General features: G+C 39.3%; 2 protein-coding genes across 3 annotated transcripts; one reads left to right on the top strand and one right to left on the bottom strand.

Moving 5' to 3' along the window:
• Nucleotides 1–807: 807 nt before the first annotated feature.
• On the bottom strand, nucleotides 808–24,631 carry LOC118243361 (protein zyg-11 homolog B). Of its 2 annotated transcripts, none has more exons than XM_035537356.2 (14): nucleotides 24,307–24,631; nucleotides 16,971–17,136; nucleotides 13,709–14,463; nucleotides 11,334–11,474; nucleotides 9,834–10,010; nucleotides 8,237–8,301; nucleotides 7,441–7,540; nucleotides 7,303–7,353; nucleotides 6,511–6,672; nucleotides 6,355–6,402; nucleotides 5,546–5,743; nucleotides 5,404–5,456; nucleotides 4,639–4,736; nucleotides 808–2,498 (listed from the first exon to the last, which is right to left on the bottom strand). In XM_035537356.2, the coding sequence occupies exons 2-14, from the start codon at nucleotides 17,020–17,022 to the stop codon at nucleotides 2,308–2,310; spliced, it is 2,091 nt and encodes a 696-aa protein (XP_035393249.1). In that variant the 5' UTR covers nucleotides 17,023–17,136; nucleotides 24,307–24,631; the 3' UTR covers nucleotides 808–2,307. The 2 variants fall into 2 exon arrangements, with proteins under 2 accessions (XP_035393249.1, XP_035393248.1); XM_035537355.1 differs by lacking the exon at nucleotides 24,307–24,631 and adding an exon at nucleotides 22,448–22,581.
• A 151-nt stretch (nucleotides 24,632–24,782) lies between these two features.
• On the top strand, nucleotides 24,783–26,669 carry LOC118243364 (cytochrome c oxidase assembly factor 7). Its single transcript, XM_035537360.2, has 3 exons — nucleotides 24,783–24,952; nucleotides 25,023–25,163; nucleotides 26,059–26,669. Exons 1-3 carry the CDS (start codon nucleotides 24,847–24,849, stop codon nucleotides 26,505–26,507), a joined length of 696 nt encoding a protein of 231 aa, XP_035393253.1. The 5' UTR covers nucleotides 24,783–24,846; the 3' UTR covers nucleotides 26,508–26,669.
• Nucleotides 26,670–27,327: the final 658 nt, after the last annotated feature.

Here is a 27,327-nt window from a genome sequence, read left to right as displayed (position 1 = left end):
GAGTCATTATCTTCAGCCTTAACAAAAAGTTGACAAATGCCACTGGTGAAATACAAGAGTTTAGAAGTTGCTTTCAGAATTACTCCACCTTAGCAGGAACTGCTGAAGCTGCCCAGCAATGCGAAGAGACCTTTCTGTAAGCGGCACACACAAGTAAATTGTTAGTTAAGTACATTTACACCTTGTTGCCATTCATATTTTTCTGCTTAAAAGAGCTCTGCTCACTGTTTGCCTGAAGCATGTGGCAACAAAACAAGGGTATGGAAAATCATCTACAATCTCTCTGGTTGCAGAATTTCATGGAGCAACATCTTCACCATCTGGACCGATGCCAGCATCCCATTCATTTTGTGCAGCACATAGCAGCAACGTTTTAGTTAAGATGCTTCACCAAGTTCTCCTGTTATTAGGAAAGAACAGCGTTGGAAAGAAGAGCTGTCATGTTTATTTTAAATTGTCATGGTACCAGCTGATTTATATGCATTCCATTAACACCAGTGCTGACAGGCTGCCTGGGCCACTTCATACAGTGGAATTGTCATGGCTGAAGCCCCATAGCAGACATCTCAGAAGGGTGGTGGATAAAAGCTTGCAGGCCATTTTTTCATGTTTTAAACCACCTTCGCAATTCAAATTACAATCAATTTCATTTCTTTCTGAATCAAGAAAACACTATATAACCAGATACACATAGGAAAATTATACTAGCCAAATCATACCTTCATACAAACAGCAGTTACACAACATGACACTGGTAAAGGTACTGGATCAGTCCATTTTGAAACTGCTGAAAAACACAGTAACTAGATTACTGAAGATTAGATGTGATAATTTTATTTGAAGAATGAGAATTGGGGAGGGAGAGGAAGGGAAGGAGTTAAAAATAGTAAAATATGGTCATCCTGAAGAAGCCATCCCTCCTAGTAAGCTACCAAACGTAAGTTTTCTCTTTAAACTGAATCACCAATATATTTACAGAAGAGTCTAAGAATGTCAGTCAGTTCTCATGGAAATATGAACTGTAACCAGATAAACAGAAACAATGCTTGAAATAAAAGTGAATTTGAACCAACATGCAGTTTGCTTCCATCACTTGTATTTTATCAGGCATCCATATGCTGTGCAATATGTTTCATTCAACACATCATTTGAAACCCACAGGTAACCAAGAAAGAAGTGAGTTGTTACAATTAGCATCTTTATGTAAAATTTCACACTTCACAGAACAATGCAATTGACACAGGGTTTACATACAACATTAGGCATTATTTTGCACTGTGATGACTTGGAAATATTATTCACTGCACAATACTGACAATATTTACAGAAAACAGAGCAATCATTAGTCTCTTATAAATAAGGTGACCAAATATCCTGGGCCTCCTATCTCAACATGCGATCTCCCTCGCGATGAGGACAGGTCAGTACTTTGCTCTTACGAGCCTTCTCTTTCCCTACCAGTCTTCCAAAAAGAAAAGAAAGATCCCACACACAATCAAAAGTAGTCAAACAACAGCAAAATCCCCTCCATGTTATCAAGTTTAAAATCTCAAGCTTAGCTCATTCTTTTAGAACTGTGGTTCCTATCAAACCTGTTTCTATTGCTTTATTTTAGTGAGTTTCCACTTTCCCTGATGCAGTGCTGATCTCAACCTTACTGAGAGCACAGAGGACTCAGGAGAGCTCAGCTGCAAAAAGGCATCATTCTAGCAGCAAGGAAAACAAAAGAACACAGCTTGCAGGCAAAAGGAAAAGGAAGCTGAAGTCCCCATTTGTGTTTAGAAGGATTATGAGACGATGGACGTTTTGGTCGCCTTAGTTACAAGTCTCATTTGTAACTTGCATGCATGTACTTTTGTAATCTGTAGAAGTGTTGAATATCACAACCACACACAGCTCTATTCAAACACCGAACTGGTAACCAGTTTTATAAACAGCAATCATAGGGATGAAATAGCTTTCTGTCCCAGAAGTCACAAAACAAGATATTCCTAGGAGTCTTTTTTTTTAATTTTTTTTTCCTCCAGATGTGCATATTGATCTATTGATCTGTTCGAGTCCCATCTCTTTGTAGCCAGCAGTAACCCCACAGGTATGACCAGCTCAAGCAGTGACCCTTTACAAGTTGCATATGCGGTTGCCATTAAAGTTGACATTCACCAAAGGTTACCATACATGGTTCTGGGTACCACAATTATTGGCAAATCACTTTAATGGTGACCACTATATTACAAGTTACTCCAACTACACACACATCAGAAAGGATTATTACAGAGACAATACTTTACACTCTTATACCTGCAGCTTTCAGTTGGGTTTATTTTGTTGCTGTTTTCTACATGGAGGTGGTCTCCCATGACGCATAATGTGTTTTTCCAAACTATCTAGGATGGCAATAGCAATCCTCTGGACATGTGGATCAGTCTGGACGTTTTCCTTGATGTTGTATAAGTGCTGTAAGCCACCTTCTTCAATTAACATGCTGCAGTACCTGGTAGCTGTAATAAGATAAAAAAGGTAATCCAAAAAAATTTATCTAGGGTAGAAGTAGCAGATATTGTAAACACTGATTCAAATCCACTTTCATCTCCTATGAGGCAGGCAGCATTTAAGACACTTTCTGAAGTCTTGTGGAGTGAATAAGAAACAGGCCCTTTGAAAACATTTTGCCAAATGCTACTTACATTGACTAGTATAGAAAATAGTTTAACTAGGATAAGTTGCTATGAAAGCCTTTTCAAGATAAAATTACACTTTTATTTCCATTTTTGTTATTGCTTTTGAGAAGTCTACATCAGTTGCAGTGTTATCACATGCAGAGGTCAGCTATAAAAAGAGCCACAGCTGTAACATAACACACAAGCTTCAGAAGCTGTCACAAAAAGGTCACAATGACTGTAATGCAGTCCACAGGGCATGATAGCAGATGTGCTTAACTTCACCATTCACCTAAGTGATGCAACACCTGACCTGTTTAAATGCTGATAATAAACTTTTCACTGGGGATCACATTTGCTGCGGCGCTACTAATATTTTAGGTAAGTTAGCTCACTGAGGTGTGAAACAGCAAAAAGAGAAAAAAAAATTAATGCCATTAATTCCAGACCACTTTTCATTCCCACGTAAAAGAGGAGAGCAAAATAAAATGTATCTCCAATCCAGGATGAATTGTCATCGTGGTGCCAAGCTTAAGAATTTTCCCCATATAAATTTCGTATTTCAAAATCAAGTAATTTTTCCCTCAGCGTACATTATTACATTTGCTAACAAACATTTAGTTTCTCTGCAACTTTCTCCAGAAGCTTCTGGCACCAACTGCCATCAGAACTAAACTTTAGGATATATATTCAGAATGTACATATATAAATATATCAGCGCTATACTTTTTTGATCTCAAATCAGGCGTATGTCACCCAGTTATTCACAGCCTTTGCATTCTACAGTGCAGTTACTCACTGTCAGTACAAACCTCTGTGGCATGTTGAAAGCTCAGAGGTTAGGGCAGCACAAAATAAACACTAAAAATAAATAGAACAAATAAGACTATACCGAGCTAACAGAGCTGAGGCCCAAAGAGGGGAAGAAAGCTTGCTTTAATTTCATTAAGACATGATTAAGCTGTCTTAATGAAAAACTGTTATTCAAAGTCTGACGACTAAAACAGCTTTGTCAGAACAGTCCTACTTCAGCATAGGAAAAGTCCTTATGGGCCTCGGGACAGACTACCCTAAGAACAACATCTCGTTACAGTTCTGAGCTCTATAAAGAGCAGAAAAAACATATTTTATGTGCAGTTATATATCATGCCATGTTATTGCTTGGTCCTGAACAGATGCATTTTCACTGTAAAAACAGTGATTTATGGGACAGGGATAAACAAGCATAGAGATACTGCTGTTGGGAATATTAAAACACTGGCACAGAAAATATTTTTAATACTGCAGAGGAAAGCTGCTTTATACGTGGTAGAAGTTAATGAAAATATACATACTCGTGTCATCTACATTTATATTTTTTTTAAAAGTCATTAAAAAGTCAGGAAGGTTTGTACAGCCTTACCCTTTAGGTATGCTCAGGGGACTAGGGGACTTATTTCCTTCCCCAATGCTTGTGCATTTCATTATGCACTGCTACCAAAGCATTTTAAAAAGAAGATGCTGGTGTTCTCATTTTGCAGATGGGAAAAGCAGATTAAGAAATAGTCCTTCATGTAACAGCAAGTTATTGCAAAAAGGTGATTAGGGACTGGGATTACCTAAAACTTCTGTTCTCGTGGTAAGGGATAGATACCTGCTGTAATCCTTGTTCTTGTTTAATTTGGAAGTAGTTTGTTGCCCATTACTAATATTGACATTTCTGAATAAAAATACCTGTGCAAGCTGCAAATGCAGTTAATCTTAATATGTCTACATTCTGGAATCAATACTGTGCATTTAACAGTAAAATTCCATTAAATAAAATAGATTTATATAGCTTTTATAATTTTCTTTTCCTGCCCCATTTAGTAAAAGCCTCAGTGTAGTTTCTCCAAAGGATCAGGAATGAAAATCATAGGAATTCCTATTATTCCCACTTCATGCTAATGATTAATATGCTAGGAAATAACAATTTTAAGGGTAATTTTATCTTAATACATACGATTTTTGCTGCAGACGTGCTGCATGGCCCACACTGCCCATAACTGGACACCAGGTGTCATGAAACAGCCAAGTAGTGGAAAAAATGGATTAAAAGACCTATTTTAAAAAAAGAGAAAGAGAGAGAGCAGCATCTCAATCAGCATCTCACTTTGCTACCAGATATTACTTCTTCTTCACAGATCACATGTTGTCTACTCATTCATTGACAAATGTAACTGGGACAGACGTTTGATAAACTGGAGTTTTATATGTAAAAAGTGACTACCTTTTGATGTTTAAGACAATAACCAGCAAAAATATAGATATTGGATACATGGTATGCTTTTACCATTGCATTTGGATGCCTCTTACACATTAAAAATAGGAGTAAACAGCGTAAATGGACAAAAATGATTAAATGGACAGTAATTATCTAGTTGTACTTTTTGGCCTCAAGTCCCTTTATCTAGGGCAGACAGTGCTAACCAGTCCATGTCAATATAATCTTAGTGGTTAATCTTTGTGTTTAAGTCTTTTAGACATGGATGTGAACATCTTTAATAGAAAGGCAGGCAGAACAACATTACATTTATCTTTCACAGGAGTCCCTACCCTTCTTTGGTCAGAAAAGGAAAACCAGCATGCTGTGTATTTTGAGCTGATAGGCGTTTTTCTGCTGGACAAAACCACGTCTGGCTAGCAGCTCACTTTGCTTCAGGAACAAGTTTTAAATTTAGTTCAATTCTACTGTATTTTCCAAACTCTAAATCAAGACAATAGTTACCTGTAAGCCACCATCTCACACTCTGGAGTCGGCCAGTTCAAAATGGCAGAATGCTGCAAAATACAGAACAAAGAACTGTCAATGTTAAATACAAACATACAAAAATAGAAGAGCACGATAAACTGCACCGGCGTTTCAGTACCAGCTGTTCGAGGAGAGAGGTCCTCTGGCTGCGACTTAATGTCCAGGCTTGCTCTCCTCGAGATATTAAATGAGCAATAATCCCTGCTGCAAAATAGCTGACTTCCACCTCCACGCTGTGCAATAATTTACTGATGTGGTCTATAAAGTCTTTCCACATTAATTCAGAATGGAGTTCTTTAACTTCTGCTATATTATTCTGGAGGGGAGGGAAGCAGAGAGGGGAAGGAAAAAAAAAGAAAATATTATCAGGGACATGAACATACGAATTTGAACTACATAGTGTATGTAAAAACGTATAAACACCAGGATGAGATGTTCATATGTTCAGGTGACAGTCAGATACCAAAATGCTACTTCTGCTTTTAAAACTTTTCCAGTTTAATGCAGAAATTTGCCTTAGAATACAGAAGTTTTCTCCTAAGTAATTTTGGGCCATTAACATGCAGATTACACTAACTTAAAGGCTACTTTTAACATTTCTCAAACACAGTCAATTTCGGTAAACTTCACCAGGTGCACAATTCTGAATTCCATTAATTTTCAATTAACTTTTGCATTTAGACATACATGAAGCCTCACTCACTGCCCTTTCATAAAAGCTTTTTGTTTAGTGTAATCATCAATTTCAATACAATCAGTGCTTTTGGAGAATTGACAAAACAGTCTGAAACAATGTCAATTGTGAATAATGAACACTCTCAAGATTAAATGAATGTAAAAACATCAGGCAAATTTTCAGATTAACATGGGGAAAAAAAAAAGATCAAATTTTAACAATACAGATTTTCGACTTTTTGTTTATCTCACCAGAAGTCCAAGAACTTTCTGTTGGATGGATGATTCCGATGGAAAAGACTGTGGAAAAAAAGAAAGAAACTATATGTAACTGTTTATGCTTATTACTGAAACAATTTTAATTATAAACCTTGGCTGACAATCCGCAGGGAGAACTGTACTACTCACCTCTAAGACTCTCATGAAAAGTTCTAGTCCTTGATTTTCAATGAAGTGCCGACACGTTGTTGGAGATTCATCAGTGAGGTTCCAAAGTGCACTCAGTGTGAACTTGAGAGTAGTATCTACAAGATTCTGATTTGTTTTCTGCTTAACTATTTGTAAAAGTTGCTGGAAAAAACAAACAAACAAACAAAAGGAAATCCTAGTTATGATTGTATAATCAAAAAACATATTGGCTCCTCTGCTTGTTTCTGTGCAGACTTGGGTAATGCAAACTGCATTTATAAGCAGAATAAAGACCTAAACTATAAAGACACAAACTATACAAAATAAAATTGCTATTAAACCTTTTTTCCTCCCTTTTGAATATGATTGCCTGCTTGAGTAATTCCTCTGTTTTCACCATAATTACATGTGTGTGATATGTATGTATGATTACTGATGGACACTGACAGCACTAACAATTTATTTCAAATATTCTTTTCAAGGATCTTTAGGCTTATAGAATGAATTTGAAGCCAAGAATTTATTGCTATTTTACTTCATATTAACTGTATCAAGTTTTCCCAGTTTGGCTTCTTTTTATCTATGCTATTATGTCTCATAAGCATTGTGCCTGATATCATCTCTAGCAAATTCTCTAGCCTTTTCTGTTCCAAAGAACTTGCAGATGAATACAGGTTAATGTGTTCTTAGAATTCTATCTACTTATTTTTGTTTTATATCTTTAGGAATACTGTCAGCATGCATAGCTCAAGAGGATGGTATTTTTTACTGTCAAGAAAGTATTTGACTTACCCTAACAATGAAAAGCTCTGCACCAAGTTGGGCTGTTTGCTCTGTCGAAAGCTATAAATAAATAAAACCATCATCAACACTTTTTTTAAATATACTTTAGAAATACTATCTGATCATTTCAAAGTTTAAATTTTGTACCTTTGCAGCAAGAATGGAAATTATGGCTACAGCCATCCTTTGCATGTTTTGATCTTCATGATTACACAGCCACTGCATAACAAGTTTGGCTGCTTCAAATCTGAAAGTTAAACATAAGTTTTGTTTTCCCAAGTCTTGTAAGTCTTAACAAAAGAAAGTAATACACAGAAGACACTTCAGATAGAAATGCATGCAAGACCAAAGAAACCAGAAGTGTGCCTTGTATCAAAAAGGTAGAAATACATCAGGAAATTACATGTATTGCATGAACCTCAGTCAGCTTCAAGCTGTTTGCTTAGGATATCTTACTTCTAATTATACATCAAAGTGCACAGGAATTGCTTCCAAAGAAGGAAGAAAAATTTGACACAATATTCTGAAACAGCAGACCAACATACTTTAAAGCCTTTGAGCAAAACATCCAAGTAGAAAAGTATCTGCAAAAAACAATCCCATAGTCCCCCAGAGAAATTCTGACTTCTGTTACACGATTAGTGGTAGACCTATGCAGGTGAAGTAAAAAACACCTGCATACCAGAGGTTTTTATTACAGACCTACAGTCAAAACTATTATGTATTACAGGCCCAAAATACCACAGGCCACATGAATTAACACATTAGAATGATTTAAACTGGGCAAACTGAGACCAGAAGCAAATCCTGTGGTCATCAAGTCTCTAGAGCATCCATGACTTTCCAAAGACCAAGAAATCATAAACATACCTAAGTATTAAAAAAACAACAGAGAAAAATATTCTGCAATGCTACAGCTCATTTCAACTGACATAAAACTTGCCTGTTAAATGGAACATCCTGAAGGATTCTGTCACTGCACAGTGAAAGAAGACAATTCTTCTGCAGCTATAAGAAATTAAAAAGAATGATTACAGAGACACACATTTCAGAATACCTTCCTGCTATGAATCATTAAACATATTCCCACAAGCAAAATGATCATAACTAAAAAAAGAGTCAGTTTAAGAACAGAAAAAAAGAACTTTAGGGTAAAATTATTCCTTCACCATGGGACGAACACCCTCCTCACTGAGAAGATACCATAAAATTCTGTTTGGACTTTGATTCTAATCCTTCGTCAAATAATAAGGAAGAAGTTTGATTTAAAGCTTTACAACCGACTTTTTACTCTTGATTAATATCTCATGTACAGGCTTGCTAAAGATGTCTCCTTCAAGTTAGGTCAGTAACAAATTAAAAGGCAGGCAAATATACCAATACAGACAGCAGACTGTATGACAACTTTGCACCTAAATAAATCTCTTTCCTCTTATATTTAAGTTTATGCACATGCAAAATGAATTAAGCAGTTCTGAAAACACTACATTTTTCTTCAAACCTGTATCTCAAATAGAGAAGGAGGGCCAGCTGAATATTCAAGCCCCATTAAAGTTGAATGTGGAAGTAGGAATAAATAAATAAAATACTACACACACACACACAAAAAAAAAAACACCACGATACTTTTAGACACTGACCAGAACATTTGGTAGGACATATATATAACTGTAGCTATAACTCTTGATATCTAAGGAAACCCTATGCAAGATACCAAATGAAGGCTCATTTACCTCCTATGATTTAACCTTAAAAATTGACGTTTTCAATACTGTGATTTTGGGCAAGTATCACTATGTCACTCAACACTGCCCAAACAGATGAGACTTTTCCTAGCGCTAGTAACATGGCATGCTATGTTATTGTTAACGGTAGCTGGATCAACGATAAAACTCTCAGACAACTCCAGCCACACTGCAGATCACTCAAAACCTTGCTTAGTAACTAGAGACAAAGGATTTCCACATTGACTCTTTGAAGGAAGTGTGATCCTTCAACACATCATCCATTCTTTATCAAGCAAAAACCTTTAAATAATCTTAAGGAAATAATTTGTATCCACATATCCAAAGTTTGCCTGAAGAGATGTTTGTTTTTAAGATAGGACAGTATAACCACTGTGCATTTCTGCTTAATCCTGCCTGGTAATGGTTTTGTTAGGGTAAAAATCATAGTTTTGCCAGATATCCAACATCAGCTCTTGGTTTCCATTTTGCCACATGCAAGGAAACATTCACTCTTCTCAGAAAAATCGCCTCTAATGGCGACCAACTCACCCAACAGTATTTTCTACTTCATTTGCAAGTTTAATTTCATGAAAGTCTTTTTGAGAAGCCACATTATGGTAACATACTGTACTAAGTACAGTCCTATAGGGCAGAAAGCACAAAAGGAAGTAATATTTACTTAAATCCTGCACAAATGGATCTGTATGAGTACTTGTTTACAGCTGCTCTTGAGGTCATGAGATGTGGAGAAATCTCTCTTAAGATCCACAATACAGGGAAACCTACAGAAAATAAAGAAATTTCATCTTTTACCTGTTGATGATTTGGGAAATGTTCCATGGCCTTCAGGAGCAAGTGAGTGACATCAGCCAGAAGTCGCACAGGCATGCCCGCTGCTAAGTCTTGCTTGGTTAGGTTAAAGACACACGCACTTGCTGCTAACTGCACAGGCAAATTCAGGGGGTGATTTCTCATTCCAATAACCACAAGCTGAAATGCAAGAGTTTTACCCACATTACTTACATACACGTTTGTGCACATACCTCAAGAGCAATCCACTGTTGCTTCAGGCCACGACGATGACTAACTTCTGCCTCCTCTTTACTTAAATGAAAAAACTCATCTGGTATGATTTTAACTCTCAGAAAGAACATTTCCTTCTGCTCAGTGACTGAAAGCTGACAACTTCTATTCTCCAAGTCCTTTTGCACTGTCTGCAGCAGCCCCTCAGAGGAGATCATAGAATTGCAGAATCATCTAGGTTGGAAAAGACCTTCAAGATCACCAAGTCCAACCATCAACCTGACCTACCAAGTCCCATCACTAAACCACGTCCCTTAGTGCCACGTCCACACCTCTCTTAAATACCTCCAGGGATGGGGGTATTCCCACCACTTCTCTTGGCAGCCCATTCCAATGCTTAACCACCCTCTCTGTGAAGAAAGTCTTCCTCATACCCAGCCTAAACCTCCCCTGATGGAACTTGAGAGCATTTCCTCATGTTCTATCACTTGCCACCTGAAAAAAAAGAGACTGACACCCTCCTCACTGCATCCTCCCTTCAGGTAATTATAGAAAATGATGAGGTCTCCCCTCAGCCTCCTCTTCTCCAGACAATCCCAATTCCCTCAGCTACTTCTTCTAAGTCTTTGCTTTCTAGTCCATTCACAAGCTTTGTTGCTCTTTTCTGCACACACTCGAGCAACTCAACACCATTCTTGTAGTGAGGGGCCCAAAACTTAACACAATATTCAAGGTTATTCTAGCAACATAAAGCCAATTCCTAGAACGGGTTTCTAAGGAAGTTTCAGGAATTGCCACTAGTTAGAGCCCTATGTATGACTCTTAACAATTATTTGTTCATTTGTTCATGCTACCAAACTGGAAGACGGCAGTGGTGAGAAATATCCCTTCCCTATTATTGTTCTTTTGTAAGTACCAGCAGAAGGCACGGTTGTACATGGGGAATAAAACCAGACAAACCTTTGATTTGACCCAAGATACATATGTTCTAAAGACCTAATTCAGCACCTGAAGAAAACTTCAAATCATTCAAAACTACTAATGATGCTAATAAATTTAGACACTAAACTAGTGCAGATCAATTTTAGGTAACATAAAACACTACTAGGGCATCATCTCCATCATTAACTCATTGTTAATTTTTATCCATCATTAAAATTTTAGCCTTAAAAATCACAATGGAAGCGTAAAAGTTTAAAAATAATTTTTAACAGGGTTTTGGGGATGGCCTCCTTACAATCAGTTCAGGAAATGATGCAAGACCTTCTCATCAAGACTGTATTATTTTACCTTTAAAATTTCAGGCTTTGTTTTTTCCATCACATGTGTCAAGCTGAATAAATGAAAGAGTGCTTCTCTCACAAAGAAGGCCCGTTCACTGTAACGCTTCAGTGCTTCAGAAATCTGAGTCTCATTTGCTTCTCCTGACACCTACGAACAGAGGAATAATCTTTAGTTCAAGATATCATCATTTACTTTAAGAATTTTGTTCACAAAATTGCAAAGCCGCAGTTTCAAAAGTGCTGATGTTTCAGCCAAAGCCTTCAGTAAGCAAATGATTACATTATAGGCCCATATTAATTCAGAACTATGTGATCTTCAAACATTCTTTGTAAAGAATCCCCTTTATAAGACAGAATTAGCTTTCAGACACCACTATAAACACATCCATATGAAACCACTAAGTAAAAGTAGCACTTTGTGACTAACAAAAACTGCGTATGAAACAGCAAATGCCTAAAAGTAGTATATGAAACTGAATGGTCTGTCAAATAAACTGACAAATATATTTTGGCTGATATCTTTCGCTCAGGGTTCTAGCTCTGCCAATAAAAAATATTTCCATTTTTTGTCTACATCAGGTTTCCTATAAGCTAGATCTGTATCAATACCTTTCCAGCACTGTATTAAAGAACTAACTCATATGCACTGCAAAAGAAAACATTCTTGAAAAGTTTTAACATGGATTTAAAGTCTGTTAACACTAAACTAATCTAGGTGAATAGTGCATTAGAAGCTACTGACTGTTGACTAATATAAGCTTAAGTTTAGAATACTAAATCAGCAACTAGCTGCAAATTTTTCCACCTCCCAACCTACTGCATCTTCCATTTTACTGTATTTAACCTACTTTGTATCTGCATGTTGTGTAACTGTAGGTTTGTTCCTCAGTCCTACTACTTTTAGAATCATTGCTGCAAACACTGTTTTTTCGTTTTAATTCTCGGGGAAGCACACGGAACTTGTTCTACCTAATTTGTCACATAAGGGAAAACAAACGTTCACAGATGAAAGTGTCACTTTTCATGCATCTTGTATCATATGGAACCAAATTTTTCATAACTTGCTAGACCAGGAAGATATTACAGCCTTGAGAGAAGTGATACCATCTCGGACTTTGGTTTATGCTCTCTACCAACTAGAGCAGAGCAATCATATTTACTGACATGTTCTGCAGCCAGTTATACACTACGTGATGAATTCCACTCAGCTTCATGGTTTCAACTACAATGTCTGTCTCGTGTTTAATCTCGCAAGAACTTTCTATAGCCAAATGATATCGGACTGCTGTAAAGATAACAATATTTTACTTTGACTGACTCCACAAGGGTTGTGTCCTGATTGTTCTTGAGTAGTATCGAGACTAAACAGACGAATTGTTCAATACAGTCACTAATGAATTCCAGGTCACAAACACAAAGTAAAAAAGAAGAAAAAAAGACTGTACCTTTTCACAGCACAGTCATAGCATGTGTTCTATACCACTAATGACTATTTCTAAGGATTATATTGAATTATTTAATACCAAATTTGAGGTTTCATTTCTTGATGCCATACACTGATCATGTCAAATGGGAACTTACTTTCTCCAACAAATCTTTCAGCATTCATACACACTGCTGTCAGCTGTGACAACCAGGTACTCAAGAGACTTGGCCATTAACAATTGTCAAAAGTTCCAGGTAAAAATTATTATTAAAAAATTGTCATTGCTGTGTTATCTCATTTGCATATAACAAGGGCATTCTAACTTTTTTTAACCGAATTGCAAAACTCAACTTGCTTAGGAGACATATGGCCACATTGTGCAAACTCTTCCTCACTCCCTCTGCCGTTCCCTTTCACGACCTCCAGAAGACCTTTCAAGACCTTCAAAAGACCTTCCAAGGTAGGCAGAAATATTGTAATCAGGAAATAGAAGAGGTGATGGAACACAACAGCAGCTCAGTTATTAAGTTTTATTGTATCTGCTGTGTTAATCATGAACTGCTCAAAGTTTATGCAAATTGTAACTCTCCCTCTTACATATTGCTGCCTTATGCTAGACACTGGGCTAGAAACCCAAGAATATTATTCCAGTAAAAGACTTGACTAGACCTAGTTCAGCTGTCTTAGATCTGGTAGGTTAAATCAGGACTTGATGCTCACTAAAATGGCACAGAAAATAGGTGTGTTTTTTTTTTTACAATAGTATTATTTAAATCTAGCAGTTTCTGTTCCAGAATTAAGTAGGAATTTGACATGAAGTCACTAATTACAACTCACAGTTAACATACTAACTTTCAGCCTCCTTCTGAAACACCTACATATATTTATTACAAATGATTAGTTCTATTTTTCCTGAACATTCTAATTTTTCAGCAAAATTAATTCTCCCACTTAACCTTTAGATTTCCTTCTCCTGTTAGGAATTCTGAGTAGCCGGCATCAGTAGCTAGCAGTCCTACAAACTGCATTGTTGGCCGTTGCTGGATAAATGCTTCTACTGCCTTATCTGTAACATGCTTCCTTCCAGAAATGTCCAGAGACACGAGGTTAGGCAAGATATCTTTCTGTTCCAGCAAACGAAGTGCTATGTCTGATGTGAACTGTTTGTCATCTGAAATATCAAGGTGATTCAGATATTTTAGTTCTCTTATAACATCCAGAATCTGCGTTGTGGTCATTTTCAAGCATTTCAGGTGGTGCATGGTCAAAGATTTCAGTCGGTCTTTGCAGGTGAGGAGTGCTGTTATGTCAGTAACAGAGGTGTTGGATATATCCAGACTTTCTAACCTAGGGAGTGATGCAACATCTGCCAAGTCCTCATTGTAGAACAGAACATTGGTAATACTTAATGCACGAAGCCCAGACAGTTGACTGAAGCACCTCTCGTATGGGTCTTCCAAAGAAAGAGTTAGTGAGTTCAGCACAAGGCATTGAAGGTTTTGTTGGATCCATTTATTGCTGCCGAGTCCGCTTATAATGTCCGTGATTGTTATATCTGCATTCACTCCAGTAGCATCAAGTTCTACTAGCTTGTGATGGCAGAACGCTTTCCGGAAAGCCACAGCAGAGATTTTGGCTTTGCGGATACAAGCTCGTTTCAAACGCATCTGGTTGCCTCGGAAGATGCCCACAGTTCCATCATTCAGAAGCCCTGTTGGAAAACAGCATTAGTGTTTGCTTCTAGTGTTGTACACCACTTTTAAGAACCCAAAGGGAAACAAATAAGTGTTAACAGAGATTAATTGCAAAATAGTACATCTTGGATCATTATGCTGATGATCTCAAAATTTTTTATTTGAGCTTCTGCTTTTGTGATTATGATTTCATGTTTGGATAATCTCAGGTTAAAGAATAGGACAGCTAAATTAAGACATACTGGATACACAATGCACGTCAGAAGGTGCTCAGGTTAAAGAATAGGGCAGCTATATTAAGACGTACAAGATACACAATGCACGTCAGAAGACAGAACATACAACAAAATAAAATGTAGCTATAATTTGAAAACATTCAGACTACAGCCTGCATTTTCTGAATTTTCTCACTGGAACTGGTTAGAAACATGCTAAAAACTAAATTTCAAATTTTCTTGAAGTTTTTCTTCCCTGGTCACAGTTCTGTTAACCTCAACATAGTGCCAGCAATTAATGATCCACTTCCATCTTGCTTTAACTCAGCTGAATACTGTAGCATTTGACTGAATTTATAGGTAGGATCAATACACTATACTAAGCTGATTAAGTTATTTTATATGTCCTCCATGAAGAAGGTAGGAGTGTTGCTCAGAAACAAGCTAAATGTGAGAAAGAAACCTAAAAAGTGTTTCAAAGAGGAGAAACAGGAGGACAAGAGTGGGAAGGAGAGAAAGACAGCAATGAAAAAAGGAAATACAATAGCCTCATTTGAGATTATCATCTTCTGCTCTGTAACAAGATGACTGTGTAAGTAGTCTTTTCCTGCAGCATACTGACAAAACACTAACTGAAAAATTTAGTTCCATGCACAGGATTATCTGAAATACATCAGAAACACCAAGATATCTTATTTGTGTCTCATCAATAGAGTGATTACTAATTTATAAAAAGCCCTAAGAGAAGGGTATAGGTACACAAGCATACACACAGAAGAAGTAGGAAGTACACGTCCTTCTAATTTTGCTCCAGAGGGTTATAAATGCCAATGTCCCCGGTTTGCATCTTCAGGCACAATGAAGATAGTAAAGACATTGAAAACACAATATATTTGAATAAAAGCATCATTGCCACTACAGTCTGTCTAGATTTAAGTCATGAGCTAGTAATTGCCTCTGTGATTAAGTTAAATTAATATTAAGATTTGCAGACCTTTCTAAAGAACATTTCAGACCAGGTAGCATATATCTTTTGTAGAGAAAGCAAACATATAATATGAGACAATTCGTACTCAGGAAAAAAAATAAAGTGCAATAAATAAATACAATTCGGTTCAAATATAACTAAATTACTTAGTAATTTTTGCTAATCTTTTTAATTATGGATCAAGTCAGGCTCTCCCACTGACCTACCTTTGCCACACCCCATTTATCTAGCATCCACTTTTTTTTTTTTTTTTTTGACTTCCTGCACTCTGACACAGTGTTTGTGACGTTTCTGTGTCTGGAACTGCCCTCGTCACTGCTAGCACTGGTAATATTTCTGTTCCTTGAATCTGATTTCTTGGGACTACTCTAAATAACTACTTATCAGAAAGTAATGCATGCTGAAGATGGAGAGGTTTGGGGAGTTGCATGTTCTGTTTTGTTGTTTTTTGGTTTTTTTTAGGACAATCTCTTCTGTTACACTCAGCTGGCAACAGCTGGAGGGAACTAAAACACCAGTATCTGCACAAAGGCAGCCAGCCACATCTGCACCTACAGGATAGGGCTCTTGGTGTGCTTAAAGTAATTTTTCTAGTGTCACGTCTCATCTCTAAAGTCTGCAGAAATGGGTCTCCTGCCTCTTCTCTATGGTATTCTATACATTCACTGTCCTCATGCCAAGAAGCTTTTAATGACACATGCTTAACATTTTCCTTTATCATGCTTAAAAGCAAGCAAAGAAGATGGCAGGTCTCTCATCAAAAGCCTGACAGAATATACTAGGCCTGTACTAACACATAAGAACACCACAAGGTGCTTTTCATACCTTTTATGCTAGTCTTGAAGCTGACTGCCTTTTAGCAAAGAATTCCACTGCAACAAAAGTGCTAAAAGTGATGAAAAACTATTTTAATGAAGAATCAGAAGATTATTTCATAGTTTAATTGGATGGACACATAGTAAAGAAAACATAATTCAATTAATTGGTCTGCAGGAGATACTGAAATATGTGAGCACTGCTAGAAGTAGAATTAAATCTTTAAAAAAGTGATTGAAAGGTCTGTTAAAGAATGCTCACTTAAAAGAACATTTAATTAAAATCATAAACATGGGACAAAGGTCTTTTGATTCAGAACTATCTATCCAGCAACATCCAGCTGAACCTGTGGCAAAACTAAAATAACAGAAATTCTCTATTCAGAGATTAAGGAACACATTTTAAATAGCTCCAACATCAGACTCTACTAGAAAACACACCCTAGCTGCAGTGCCACATTCCAGTAAAATATTTTCCACTGATGACCCACAAATAATTGTTTTACCATGAAATGCCATCGTCTGCAGCAATCGATCAGCCACTTCTTGAGGAAACATTCCTGGCTCCTGCAGGCACAGCGTTCCATCTTGCCTTTCCGTACAGAACTTCTCTAGGTTAGCAGTAAGGAAATTCAAACAGATGTCAAGCAAAGAATAGGGAGAAGCTTCCTCCTGTCGTATGCAAAACACAATGAAACAAAGGCGATTTAGTCAAATCATTTTGCTGTCTATGTCTCCAACATTCCTCTACAACATTATTTTTAGGCAAATCGTTATTTTTTGTTAGTCTGACGCACATTTGAACGGGCAAATATTATACACGAGATGCTCTCCTTAGAACCGCAGTAAGTTGGGTCACACAACACAAGACCTGCCAAACTGGGGGACAGCCTCCTCCCACGGTCACCCCGAGAGCCACAGCCAGTCTGTCTGCTGTACGTAAATCCTGCCTGCGTTCACTGGGCAATAAAAGTATTTTCCCAATTTCTGATGACAGAATTCGAGTTTATGACATTTGCTGGTAATTAATCGATGAAGACAGACTGAAAGAACTATTGTTTTAATCAAACGTTACTTCTTAATATAATTGCTTTTAATCTTCCATTTAAATCTACCCACACTAGAAGTCTACCACAAACTTACATTAGAAATGTAGATTAATCTCATGTATGGTTAGGAGCAATTTCTGATACTGAAAAGTGCAGCTAAAGCTTCGGATCAAAAAAAAAGAAAACTCAAAGATCCAAATTTTGTGCTGCAACGAAGTAACAACTATTGCAGTATTCTTTCTGATAAAAGATACCAGTTTCCCCCCCTTTTATGATAAGGACCTGGAAATTATCTATAGAGAACATTGGGTACAATGGGGACAAGGCAGAATATAAACTTCACATTTTCCTTCAGAGAGAGATTGCATATTGACACATGAATATCTCAACTTTTTTTTTGGTCGGTTGGTTTGTTTGTTTGTTTTTTTATTATTATTATTATTATTTTTTATTCAGCGCCTAATAGCAGCTTACTGTTTTCAGTCTCCCAGATTAATCAACATAAAGAATGACTCGCAGCCCTGTGAATCATCCGCAGTGCTACACGAAAGAAGGCTGAGTGACTGGTACATACTCCCCCGGATAATTTTGAAAATAACAGCATCAACTCTTGCCACATTTCATCTGTAGGAAGAATTGTAGCTTGCCTTTTATACTGAAAGTTCTGGATAATTTCACCTTTCTTTGCTAGTTCATTTAACTTCTCTTCTGTTGCTTCATTTGCCTAATATTCTCATAGCAAAAGTAGAGAAATAGACAAAATGTTATGTAGAAGAAATATAAAGAAAATGACAGAAATACATCTTCTAAAATAAGGTGCACCTATTTAGGGTAGGGCTGGAATGGAGCTTATCTTTAATGAATCGTGAACTGCCAACAAAGAGAGACTGCAGTTTAATAGCTCCTGAAGACTTAAGTACAGGTTTGGGAACTAAAAACTCCAAATTATTCAAATACAAACTCTTTCTGCAGCTTTTGACATGCAACTTCCACCCCTTTGACTTGATTTCACTAAGTGCTTAAATTCTGCTCAACTTGATTATTAAATATTATTGTTGAAGAAACAGGAGTTATTTTGTGATGTGACTTGCTCTCTTTACCAGAAAGCAGCAATTTTGGCTGCCTCCCACCATAAACTGATATGAAGAGGAGGGACAGAATTTGGAGCTGTTAACATCTTTTGTTTCTTTACAATGTGCAATAATGCCTGAAATGCTTCTAGAGGGAAAAAAAAATGGTTATTTTAAAATCATATTTTTTTTTTAAGGAATAGAGAAAGTATTTTTTCTAAGCTGAAATTAATACACATGGCCAGGACTTATAAGACAGCTGCCGATTCAAACAAAAATCAGAATCCTTATTCAAAAGCATATGAAAATTATTCTCACTTAAGCAAAGACAGCCTCGTCTCTCATTAGCTCTTGTGCTTCTAATTTGATGCTTAAACATGACAAAAACCAGAATACAGGCTTTGTTCATTCCTTCTGGCACTGTTGCATAATTTCTGCCAGAAAAGCTAAAACACTTCCATATATCAGTGAGCAAACTCCGATGAGAATTTTTAGCCATGCAGATAGGCTGCTAGTATATGACTCAGAAAGCTATTTTTTCAGCCTATACCTCTAGCTAGCCAATCTAACCTGGAGATATTGTTTATTTTTTTGTAATAAAATAATCACTTTAGAAGTCCATGCAGGACTCCCCTCTAGCTATAAAGGGCCAAAATCCACAAGCAGGGATCAGTCACACTTGGAACAGCAGAGTACCACTTCTATCGACCTCACTTATACCAGCTGCAGGAGACGTTTGTAACGCTGCTTCAACTTGCTGCAAAAGACTGACCAAACACACCTAGCAAAGGCTCTGGAGGTAACCTGGACAGTCAGGGTTGTCTGCTACTGAAGTAGAATAGCTTGAATGCAACCTGCAAACCTTTCCGTGAGCAAGTGGCACTGCACTCCTTTTCTTAACTTCTTACTTTGAGAGAATATTGCCCAGTTAAGGAGCTCATAATAAAAGCCTGCAGTTGTATTTGAACACCTACAGGGGTACGATTTCAGTGTTTCCCTTCTTTAGTTATGCTTTTGAATGTCAGCTTGAAAACAAACCTGGCAGTTGTTTTTCAGTTCATTTCACTTTCTGGTTACTTCAATTTCAAATACTTCAATTGAATGCTGTAAATATGTGTCAACCACAGCTCAAGATTACTGTATTTCGTAAGAATCATTCAGAACCATTTCAGTAGAACTTTTACTGTCTAAATTTGACATTTTCATGGCCATCTTAACCATCTGATGTTCCCACATACATAACGGTTTCTTTCATTCCATCAGACTAACTCGAGTGACCAGACAAAAGTCTCCAAAAGACAGGATTATGTGTTACATGACACAAGGCTGGGTGCCTTCACTCCTTTTACTAATATATGTTTTAGCTAATGTGACACATCTAAAGTCAACTAGCTTATGGAATAGTACCTGTAATGGAATAATTGGGGATGGGATTTTTAATGCTTTTTTCTTTAAAATTTCTTTTAAAATCTCCCAAAAAAAAAAAGATAACTTTGTAAGTGCTTAATAAAACCAAGGCAAACAAACAAACAAAGAGGCGGCGGGAAGGAGAGTAAAGCACATGGTCATTGGCATCTAGCAGTAATCCAATACACTAGCAGACTGAAATGCAATCCCACCCTTAATATGGCATTACCTAGTTCAGCTTATAGTGTATATCACTAGTACAGTTGGAAAGGTTCTCACAAATAACACAATTCTTCACACTTTCTTGTAAAAACTCTTTGCGTTGACATTAACTATTGCCAGACTATATCTACCTCAATATTTCAAAATGCAGTTAAGAAGGAAAAAGAAGAGCTTAAAGGGACATATTAAAGTACCTAGAATAAATTAGAGAATCTTAAGCCCAACTTTATGCCTAGATTAATTGAGTATGAGTACCCAAACAAAATCCTGTTCTTTCGGAAGAGCATCACCATGCAACCACCTGCTGATACAACAATAACAAAAAAAGAGACAGATTTAACTGATGTTTCCCATCAGTAATTGCAATCTAACTTTGCAGGAAAACTAAATCCCACTGCTGTGTGGGCCTTTTTCACTACAGGCATTGTGATGATCCTACCAACTCCAGCCTGAAAGATCCAGTCCTTTCTAGCTTTGTGTCTCAGTCATTAAAAATCAAATCTTGCCCCCAACCCCCCAGGTAGCTTTTGATCAGTTTCCCCTCAGTAAACCCGTATAAAGCCTTGGAAGACAGACAACAATTTCAGCTCCAGGAGAACTATTTCTAAGTCTCCAATTTTTGCACCCAATTACTGACTCAGTATGACAAGACTCAAGTGCAAGAGGTCACTGTATGCTCTGCCAGGCCCATCTGCTTTTCTTCCCTGAAAGCTCAAGGAAGGAGCTGGGGGTACAGGATAAGGGACTTTTCAAATAGTGGCAATTATTTCTCTCAAGAAGTTAGCAGGACAATAAATGGTAGCAGAGCCTTGGTTTTTAGCCCTAAAGATTTACCTTCTTAAAATGAACATGCTTAAAACGACCAAGAAATACTAGCAGCTCAATAGCATTCCTCAGAATTCTCCTGAGCTCTAATAAGGGCAGTGAAAAATAAACAGATGGTTCAGTGATTTATGCTACGAAAAATGCTCAAGGATTATCCTACTTAAATTAACAGAATGAAACAAAATTAGGCAATTTATTAACCAGACTCACCGAATGATTATGCACAAAACTTAAATTTATTATTTTCATTAATTATTCTGGCACAAGTGGGATCATACTGATTAAAGTTGCTAGCGATACAAAGTTGGCAGAGGCCACAAGGCATCTAAAATTAAATAGTGCCACATTAAAGCTACATAATAAGACCATGTACTCGAAAACTAATATAATGAACTTCCGATATGAGTTCATCAATTAGAAATGACTGGAGAGAACCTCAAGGGTTCGCTTAACCACAAGGAAACACGAGGCAGCCAAAGAAGGTATGAGGAGAAGCATCAAGCAAAAATACGGAACTGTTATGCCATTTTCAAGGCACTAGCAGATCTCGTGGGGCCATTTATGTTAAGAGATATCTACACCACCTCAGTTTGAACCTAACAGCACCAGAATACGCTGGGGGGGAAAAAGCATGTTGGGAGGAGGAGGCAAAACCAGCTTATTAGCCTCACAGATCAAAAGGTGAGAGAAGATATGAACGCTGCCTGGAAACGTGGCATAGGAAGGAACAAAGGTATGAAGGTGATGCACAATGCCGGCACGACAACAAAGGTGCATAGAGTCGCCATGAATCAGAGTTTTGCCACAGGTTTAAATGTTGGCACCCAGCTCCCAAAAAACCAAACTTGCAGTCCTCTGAATACAACAACAGGCACAGGGGGTACCTACTTTTAAAATAAAAAATCAAAAGCTTGCTTAGGGGACTAAGTTATGCTTTTATTAACTACAGTCTATTAGACAGCCCAGGAGGTTCCTGGTGGTGTTTCAAAAGCAAATATGCACACTCATCTCCCAAGCAGGGAGCAGCACCACGCACGGCCTGTCTGTAACAGCGGGGCTGCCTTCTCCCTCCGCCAGCTGCAGCAGAGCCGTACCGGGCCGAGCCGGGCCGGGCCGGGCCGTGCCCGAGCTCTGCGGCCGGCCGCGGGTCCCCCTGTCACGGCTGCTGCCGGCGGCGCCCCTCAGCGGCGGGGCGGGACGGGGGCTTCAGGCGCTCGCGCCCGGGGCCTCGCGCCCGCTCCGGCCAACGGCCGCGGCCGCCTGAGGAAGCCGGGCGGCCATACCGGCCCCTCGCCCGCCGCCCCGGCACCTCAGCGCCCCTCCGCCAGCAGCCAGCACCCCGGGGCAACCCACCTGCCCCGCCGATGGACGGCGGCCCCATTCCCCTCCCCTCAAGCGCCCCTCACTCACCATCGCGGCGCTGGGGTGCCGGAGGCGAGCGCCCAGCCAGCCGGGTACCGCAGCTTGCTGCTGCCTCTTTTTTTTTTTTTTTTTCCTTCCCTTTCCACCCCCCTCCCGGTGCTTGCTCCCCCCCCCCCCGACCTGGAAGTGAATGCAGCGCCGGGCCCGCCTCCCTTAAAGCAGCCGCGGTGGGCAGAGGACGCCCAGCCCTGCTCCGCGAACGGCAGGGCCAGCGCCGGGGGCTGTTACTCGCCAAAAAGCGCTGGCCCGGCCTGCCTGACCCTCTCCTGGGCTCGTTTTGGGAGAACAAAGCAAGGCCTGAGCTCAGCCTCACCTCCATGCTTTTGCACAAAGATCGGCCTCTTGCAATTCAATGTTTCCTGCCCCAAATTGTGTCTTTGGGTAATATGAATAGCAAGCTGCTCCTGTACAACAGGTTTGCTTTCTGCTTCGAAGTTGGAGAGGAGCTTTGCTATCAGCTTTTATACAAAATAATGTCGGCTTTCAGATACAGTAACAGCGATGAAGACCTCTTTCCCAACAAATATTACTGTATTTACACTTGGTGAAGAGAACACAGTTATTTTTTGTTTCAGAATACACAGTGATACAATTGCTCTGTCCAGTTAAAGTGAAATTACAAAAAGTTTACTGTTCAATCTTTTAAGCAAAACAGCGCACACATCAACATCAAGGAGAAATTACTAATATAATTTACATTTGTCATTAAAAGATGACAAAATATTTTGCAAACAAACAATTTTATCCGTTAAAAGGACTACGCAGCAAAGGTCAGTTTTAGGCACAATTCTTTAGACTGGGATTTTGACAAATTCACTCAATCACTTCAACCTGAGTATCACTGTATGTCTTTACCTTCTTTTTGTCATTCCATCTGAATTTATGATAGGAACTGTTTTTCTTTTCCTCTCTGGCTCAGTGAAAAACTTTGAAGTCACAGAACAGATTCCCCGCTCAGCGTAATTTCTTGGTCTGCCCCACTGTACTGAGGAGCCGCAGCAGCCTCACAGTGCCACTTTGCTCCTACGTTGTGGAGGCCATACAGCTGACCCAACCTCTGCATTATAAACTGCAAATACAAAATCCCTGCGAGAACAGACTCTTCAGGGATTTAAACCAGTTGAACTCAAGAGTTTCTACTGAGCTTGTGCAAGCTGTATTTTTTCAAAGCCTGATTTTCAGAGAAACAGTACAAAAGCAGTTCATCTTCCAAGAGCATCTCCAGAACATAAGAGGACCTGACAGGTAGCAGTCAGCATGGACTAAAAACGTGTATTTTCTTACTTGCATTCTCACAGACGTGTCAGTGCTTTTGCTTGATGCACTTTGGAGACGAGATATAAGCTTCGTGTGGACCATGTGTAATAACCCCAACCCAAACACTGAAAAGCCTGACAAGTTTTAAGGAAATACTACAGGAATAATGTGAACAGAAGTTACAAGCGGAATTTTGATAGCACGCCCAGCAGGTGGTGCCAGCAGTCCGACCCACGATGGTTCTAGCAATTAGCTCTAGTAGTTAATAGACAATCCGGTTTCCCCCTATGGGAGGCTATACACAAGATTTAACTGAGTTTTATTTATCCCAAAAGCTTGACAAGCCTGTGTAATGCTACTGAAATCATTTGGGACACAGCAAACTGTTTGAAAATAATTTTAACTAAGCAATTTGTCATATACATTTCTAATGTGCTGCTATACTCTCAGAAAATTGTTTGTGCTGGAAACCGCTGGAATTGGATACTGTGCCTTATTTCGTACGAGTACCCTAATATCACACTGTCTAGCACTGTAAATTCATCCATAACTAAAGAACTAGGTCATGTCATGTGTCGTGAACTGCTTACCAGTCTCTCTAAGTGCTTTCAACAACCCCGGCACTTTCTGCTCGCACATACTCGGATGCAGGATTCCCATCTCTTCAGAAGGCATCCACAAGGTCAGTTTTTGTACCACAAGAAGGAACAGTTGCTGGTAAAGGTTGTTAGCAGCAACACGTCTGTCCTAAAATTGAGTTGAAAAAATTATTCAGCTGTAAATCCCAGACAAAAGCATGCAGGCAGCAAGTTGTGGAGTTGGTAGTAAAGCCCTGGCTCCTTGGTTGTGCAGTGTATTAACGCATACACTAATATCTCGAGGTACAGATTTGATGACTGTGTGTAAAACCTCAGTAATACGTATCCTAATGGCTCAAACCTTGGCAAGTAAAATACTGCAGATGTATTATTATATTTTGGGACTCCGCAGAAGGCTCCCGTGCCAGGGCTGGATTCTTACGGCTCAGCGGGTACCGGGGCTGGGAGGAGGAGGAGGAGAACGAGGAGGAAGAGGAGGAGGAGAAGGAGGAAGAGGAGGCGCCTGGGGGGCGGCCCCGTCAGCGCGGCGGCATGGCCGGCCTCATCAACTTCGAGGACGAGGAGGAGGTGAGGGAGTACCTGGCTAACCTGCACGTCGAGTACAGCTACCAGTGCTTCAAGGAGAAGGACCCGGAGGGTAAGCGGCTCCAGGGCGACCCCGGGCCGCGGGGCCCGGCGGCTGCCCGCTGACCGGCGGTGCCTTGCAGGCTGCCAGCGGCTCGCCGACTACCTGGACGCCGTGAGGAAGGACTTCCAGGCGGCGGCGCGGGTGCTGCGCGACAACTGCGAGGCTCACGGGCACGGCGAGAGCTGCTACAAGCTGGGGGCCTACCAGGCCATCGGCAAAGGTGAGCACAGCCGAGGGCCGGCTGCTGGTCTCGCTGCCTTCCTTTCTCCGGGCCCGGCCGGGTCCTCCCGTTTGTCCCCTCAGCGCCCTCAGGTGCCGCGGGGGTCGGTGCACCGGGGCCCTCCTGCACTCGGAATCACGGTTTTATTCCCCCCCCTTTTTTTTTTCCTTTAATCCCATACTGCCGAACACCTGCATGCCCTGCCCCTTTTATGGCCATATCATAAAAGCTGGGGAAGGAGGGAAAACCTTAAACTGCTTCCTAATAAATTTTAGGCTGCTACATATATCATTTCTTTACAATTATGCATATAAGTGGTAAGTATATCCACCACTGAATGTCGCTGTTACCAAAATTTTGATTTATGCTTGTCTGTTCTTTCTTACAGAAAGTAAGGCAGAAATAGATTTAAAGCTGGTAGCTCTGCTTACAGGCACATAATTAGGCCCTGCATCCACTTGACATTGCGGTGTCATTGCATGCAGTTAAACTACTGGGTCATCTTTTAAATAACAGTACCAGTGAGGAATATGATATTTGTACTGTAGTTTGAAACTAGTTAACAATCTCAGCACTTGTACAGGTATACTGGCAAAAAAATACTTTGCCTAGTGTAAGTTGTTTGGGAATCTTTATATGTGCTGGTGAAAAGAGTTTTGTCTGCATAAACTATTGTGATTACTGAGAATTGGATGAGGGTTTCCGAACTTGAAGACTAGCCAAGTCTTTGGAACTGAGAGAGCAATAGTGTTTCTGAAGTCCTAAATTTTGACTGTTGTATCTCAAGTGAGGGCTGCTGTCTTTCCCAGAGAGCACTGGGAAGCATGCTGCAAAGCAGAGCGCTCTCATCTGTTTCAAGTTGTCCTTACAGTAATCTTGGTTTCTTGGCTGACAGGTGGACTCGACCCCGATTTGAAAGCTGCCTACAACTCCTTTTTGAAGTCATGTGAGAAAGGTGGGAAGAAGTCAGTAAATGCCTGTCATAATGTTGGGCTGTTGGCCCATGATGGGAGGGTGAATGATGATAAACCTGACCCAGTTGTTGCTAGAGACTATTACACAAAGGCCTGTGATGGCAATTTTGCTCCTAGCTGCTTCAACCTCAGTGTAATATATCTCCAAGGAGCGCCTGGGATCCCTAAGGACATGAGCCGTGCTTTGAAGTACTCACTGAAAGGGTGTGAGCTGGGTCACATATGGGCCTGTGCCAATGCCAGCCGAATGTACAAACTGGGAGATGGCATTGAGAAGAATGATGCCAAGGCAGAGGATTTGAAAAACAGAGCAAAACAGTTGCATAAAGAACAGAAAGAAGCTTCAAGTTCTTTAACATTTGGGGAGTAAAACTGTCAGTCGCAGTTACCAAGAATGCAGTTTTAAATGGCAAGTTAATTTGTTATTTAAATCATATGAGCATATGGTTTTCACTCAATAAATGTCCTGTAAGTATTTGCATATGCAAATAAGTTTATATTTTTCTGGATGCAATAAATGTGACTAACTCTGTGCCTTTCTGCTTTTTTAAATACGTATGTTCTTAAGTGTATTGTTTAGATTCCTCTCTTCTTTAAGGAAGAAAAAATCTTCTGGCCTTTTGGAAGTTTGTCCTCATGGTTTCAAGCATGGTAGGCTCTCCCCCCATTTGCTGCTTCAGTATTGAGGCTTGTGCTAGTACCAGCTCTAACACACTCACACAAACACACTGGTCTGCTCTAAGGCTGCTTTGTACCACAGGGTTGGCTTGAGAAACTTAAGTAGGTTTATTCTCTGAAGGTAACATTTGTGGTTGAGAGCTGGGAGTGCACAGCCAGTGACCCCTGGTGAAAAAGGGGAGCTGTGCTTTGCCTCAACTTTCAGTCTTGCTGTTTCAACAGAAGTACGGTGAAGATAAAGCGCTTCTTAGAGTTACAGGAAAGTGAGGAATATGGTCTCTATTTTCTGTAGTCTGTATAGAATATAGGAATATAGTCTCTATTCTGTAAGAATATATTGTGCATTTTGGATATAAAAATCCATGGTGACAGGTGGAAGTAAGCTTCAGTGCATTACAGCATCAGACAAAACAAAGAACAATCATGCAGAGTGAGATCTGAAAAGCTAGTCCATAACATCCGCTTGTTTTTTCCAATGCAAACGTTTATAACCAACAACCGTAATTCTGTGC

This window comes from Cygnus atratus, chromosome 8 (genome assembly GCF_013377495.2).
Source record: "Cygnus atratus isolate AKBS03 ecotype Queensland, Australia chromosome 8, CAtr_DNAZoo_HiC_assembly, whole genome shotgun sequence".
Classification (NCBI taxonomy): Eukaryota; Metazoa; Chordata; class Aves; order Anseriformes; family Anatidae; genus Cygnus; species Cygnus atratus.
The sequence above is the reverse complement of the archived record's forward strand: the minus strand, read 5'-3'. Positions and strand labels throughout refer to the sequence as shown.

What these genes read in the sequence shown, in the direction of transcription:
- LOC118243361 (XM_035537355.1), bottom strand. An exon ending in CAGGAGAAGGAAATCTAAAG is followed by an intron (nt 11,475 to 13,708) that starts GTTAAGTGGGAG and finishes CTCTGTTCGTAG; the next exon opens with GTGTCAGGAGAAGCAAATGA. An exon ending in TGTGAGATGGTGGCTTACAG is followed by an intron (nt 4,737 to 5,403) that starts GTAACTATTGTC and finishes TTTTTAAAATAG; the next exon opens with GTCTTTTAATCCATTTTTTC.
- LOC118243364 (XM_035537360.2), top strand. Translation starts at nt 24,847, where the DNA reads ATGGCCGGCCTCATCAACTTCGAGGACGAGGAGGAGGTGAGGGAGTAC. An exon ending in CAAGGAGAAGGACCCGGAGG is followed by an intron (nt 24,953 to 25,022) that starts GTAAGCGGCTCC and finishes GGTGCCTTGCAG; the next exon opens with GCTGCCAGCGGCTCGCCGAC. An exon ending in CTACCAGGCCATCGGCAAAG is followed by an intron (nt 25,164 to 26,058) that starts GTGAGCACAGCC and finishes CTTGGCTGACAG; the next exon opens with GTGGACTCGACCCCGATTTG.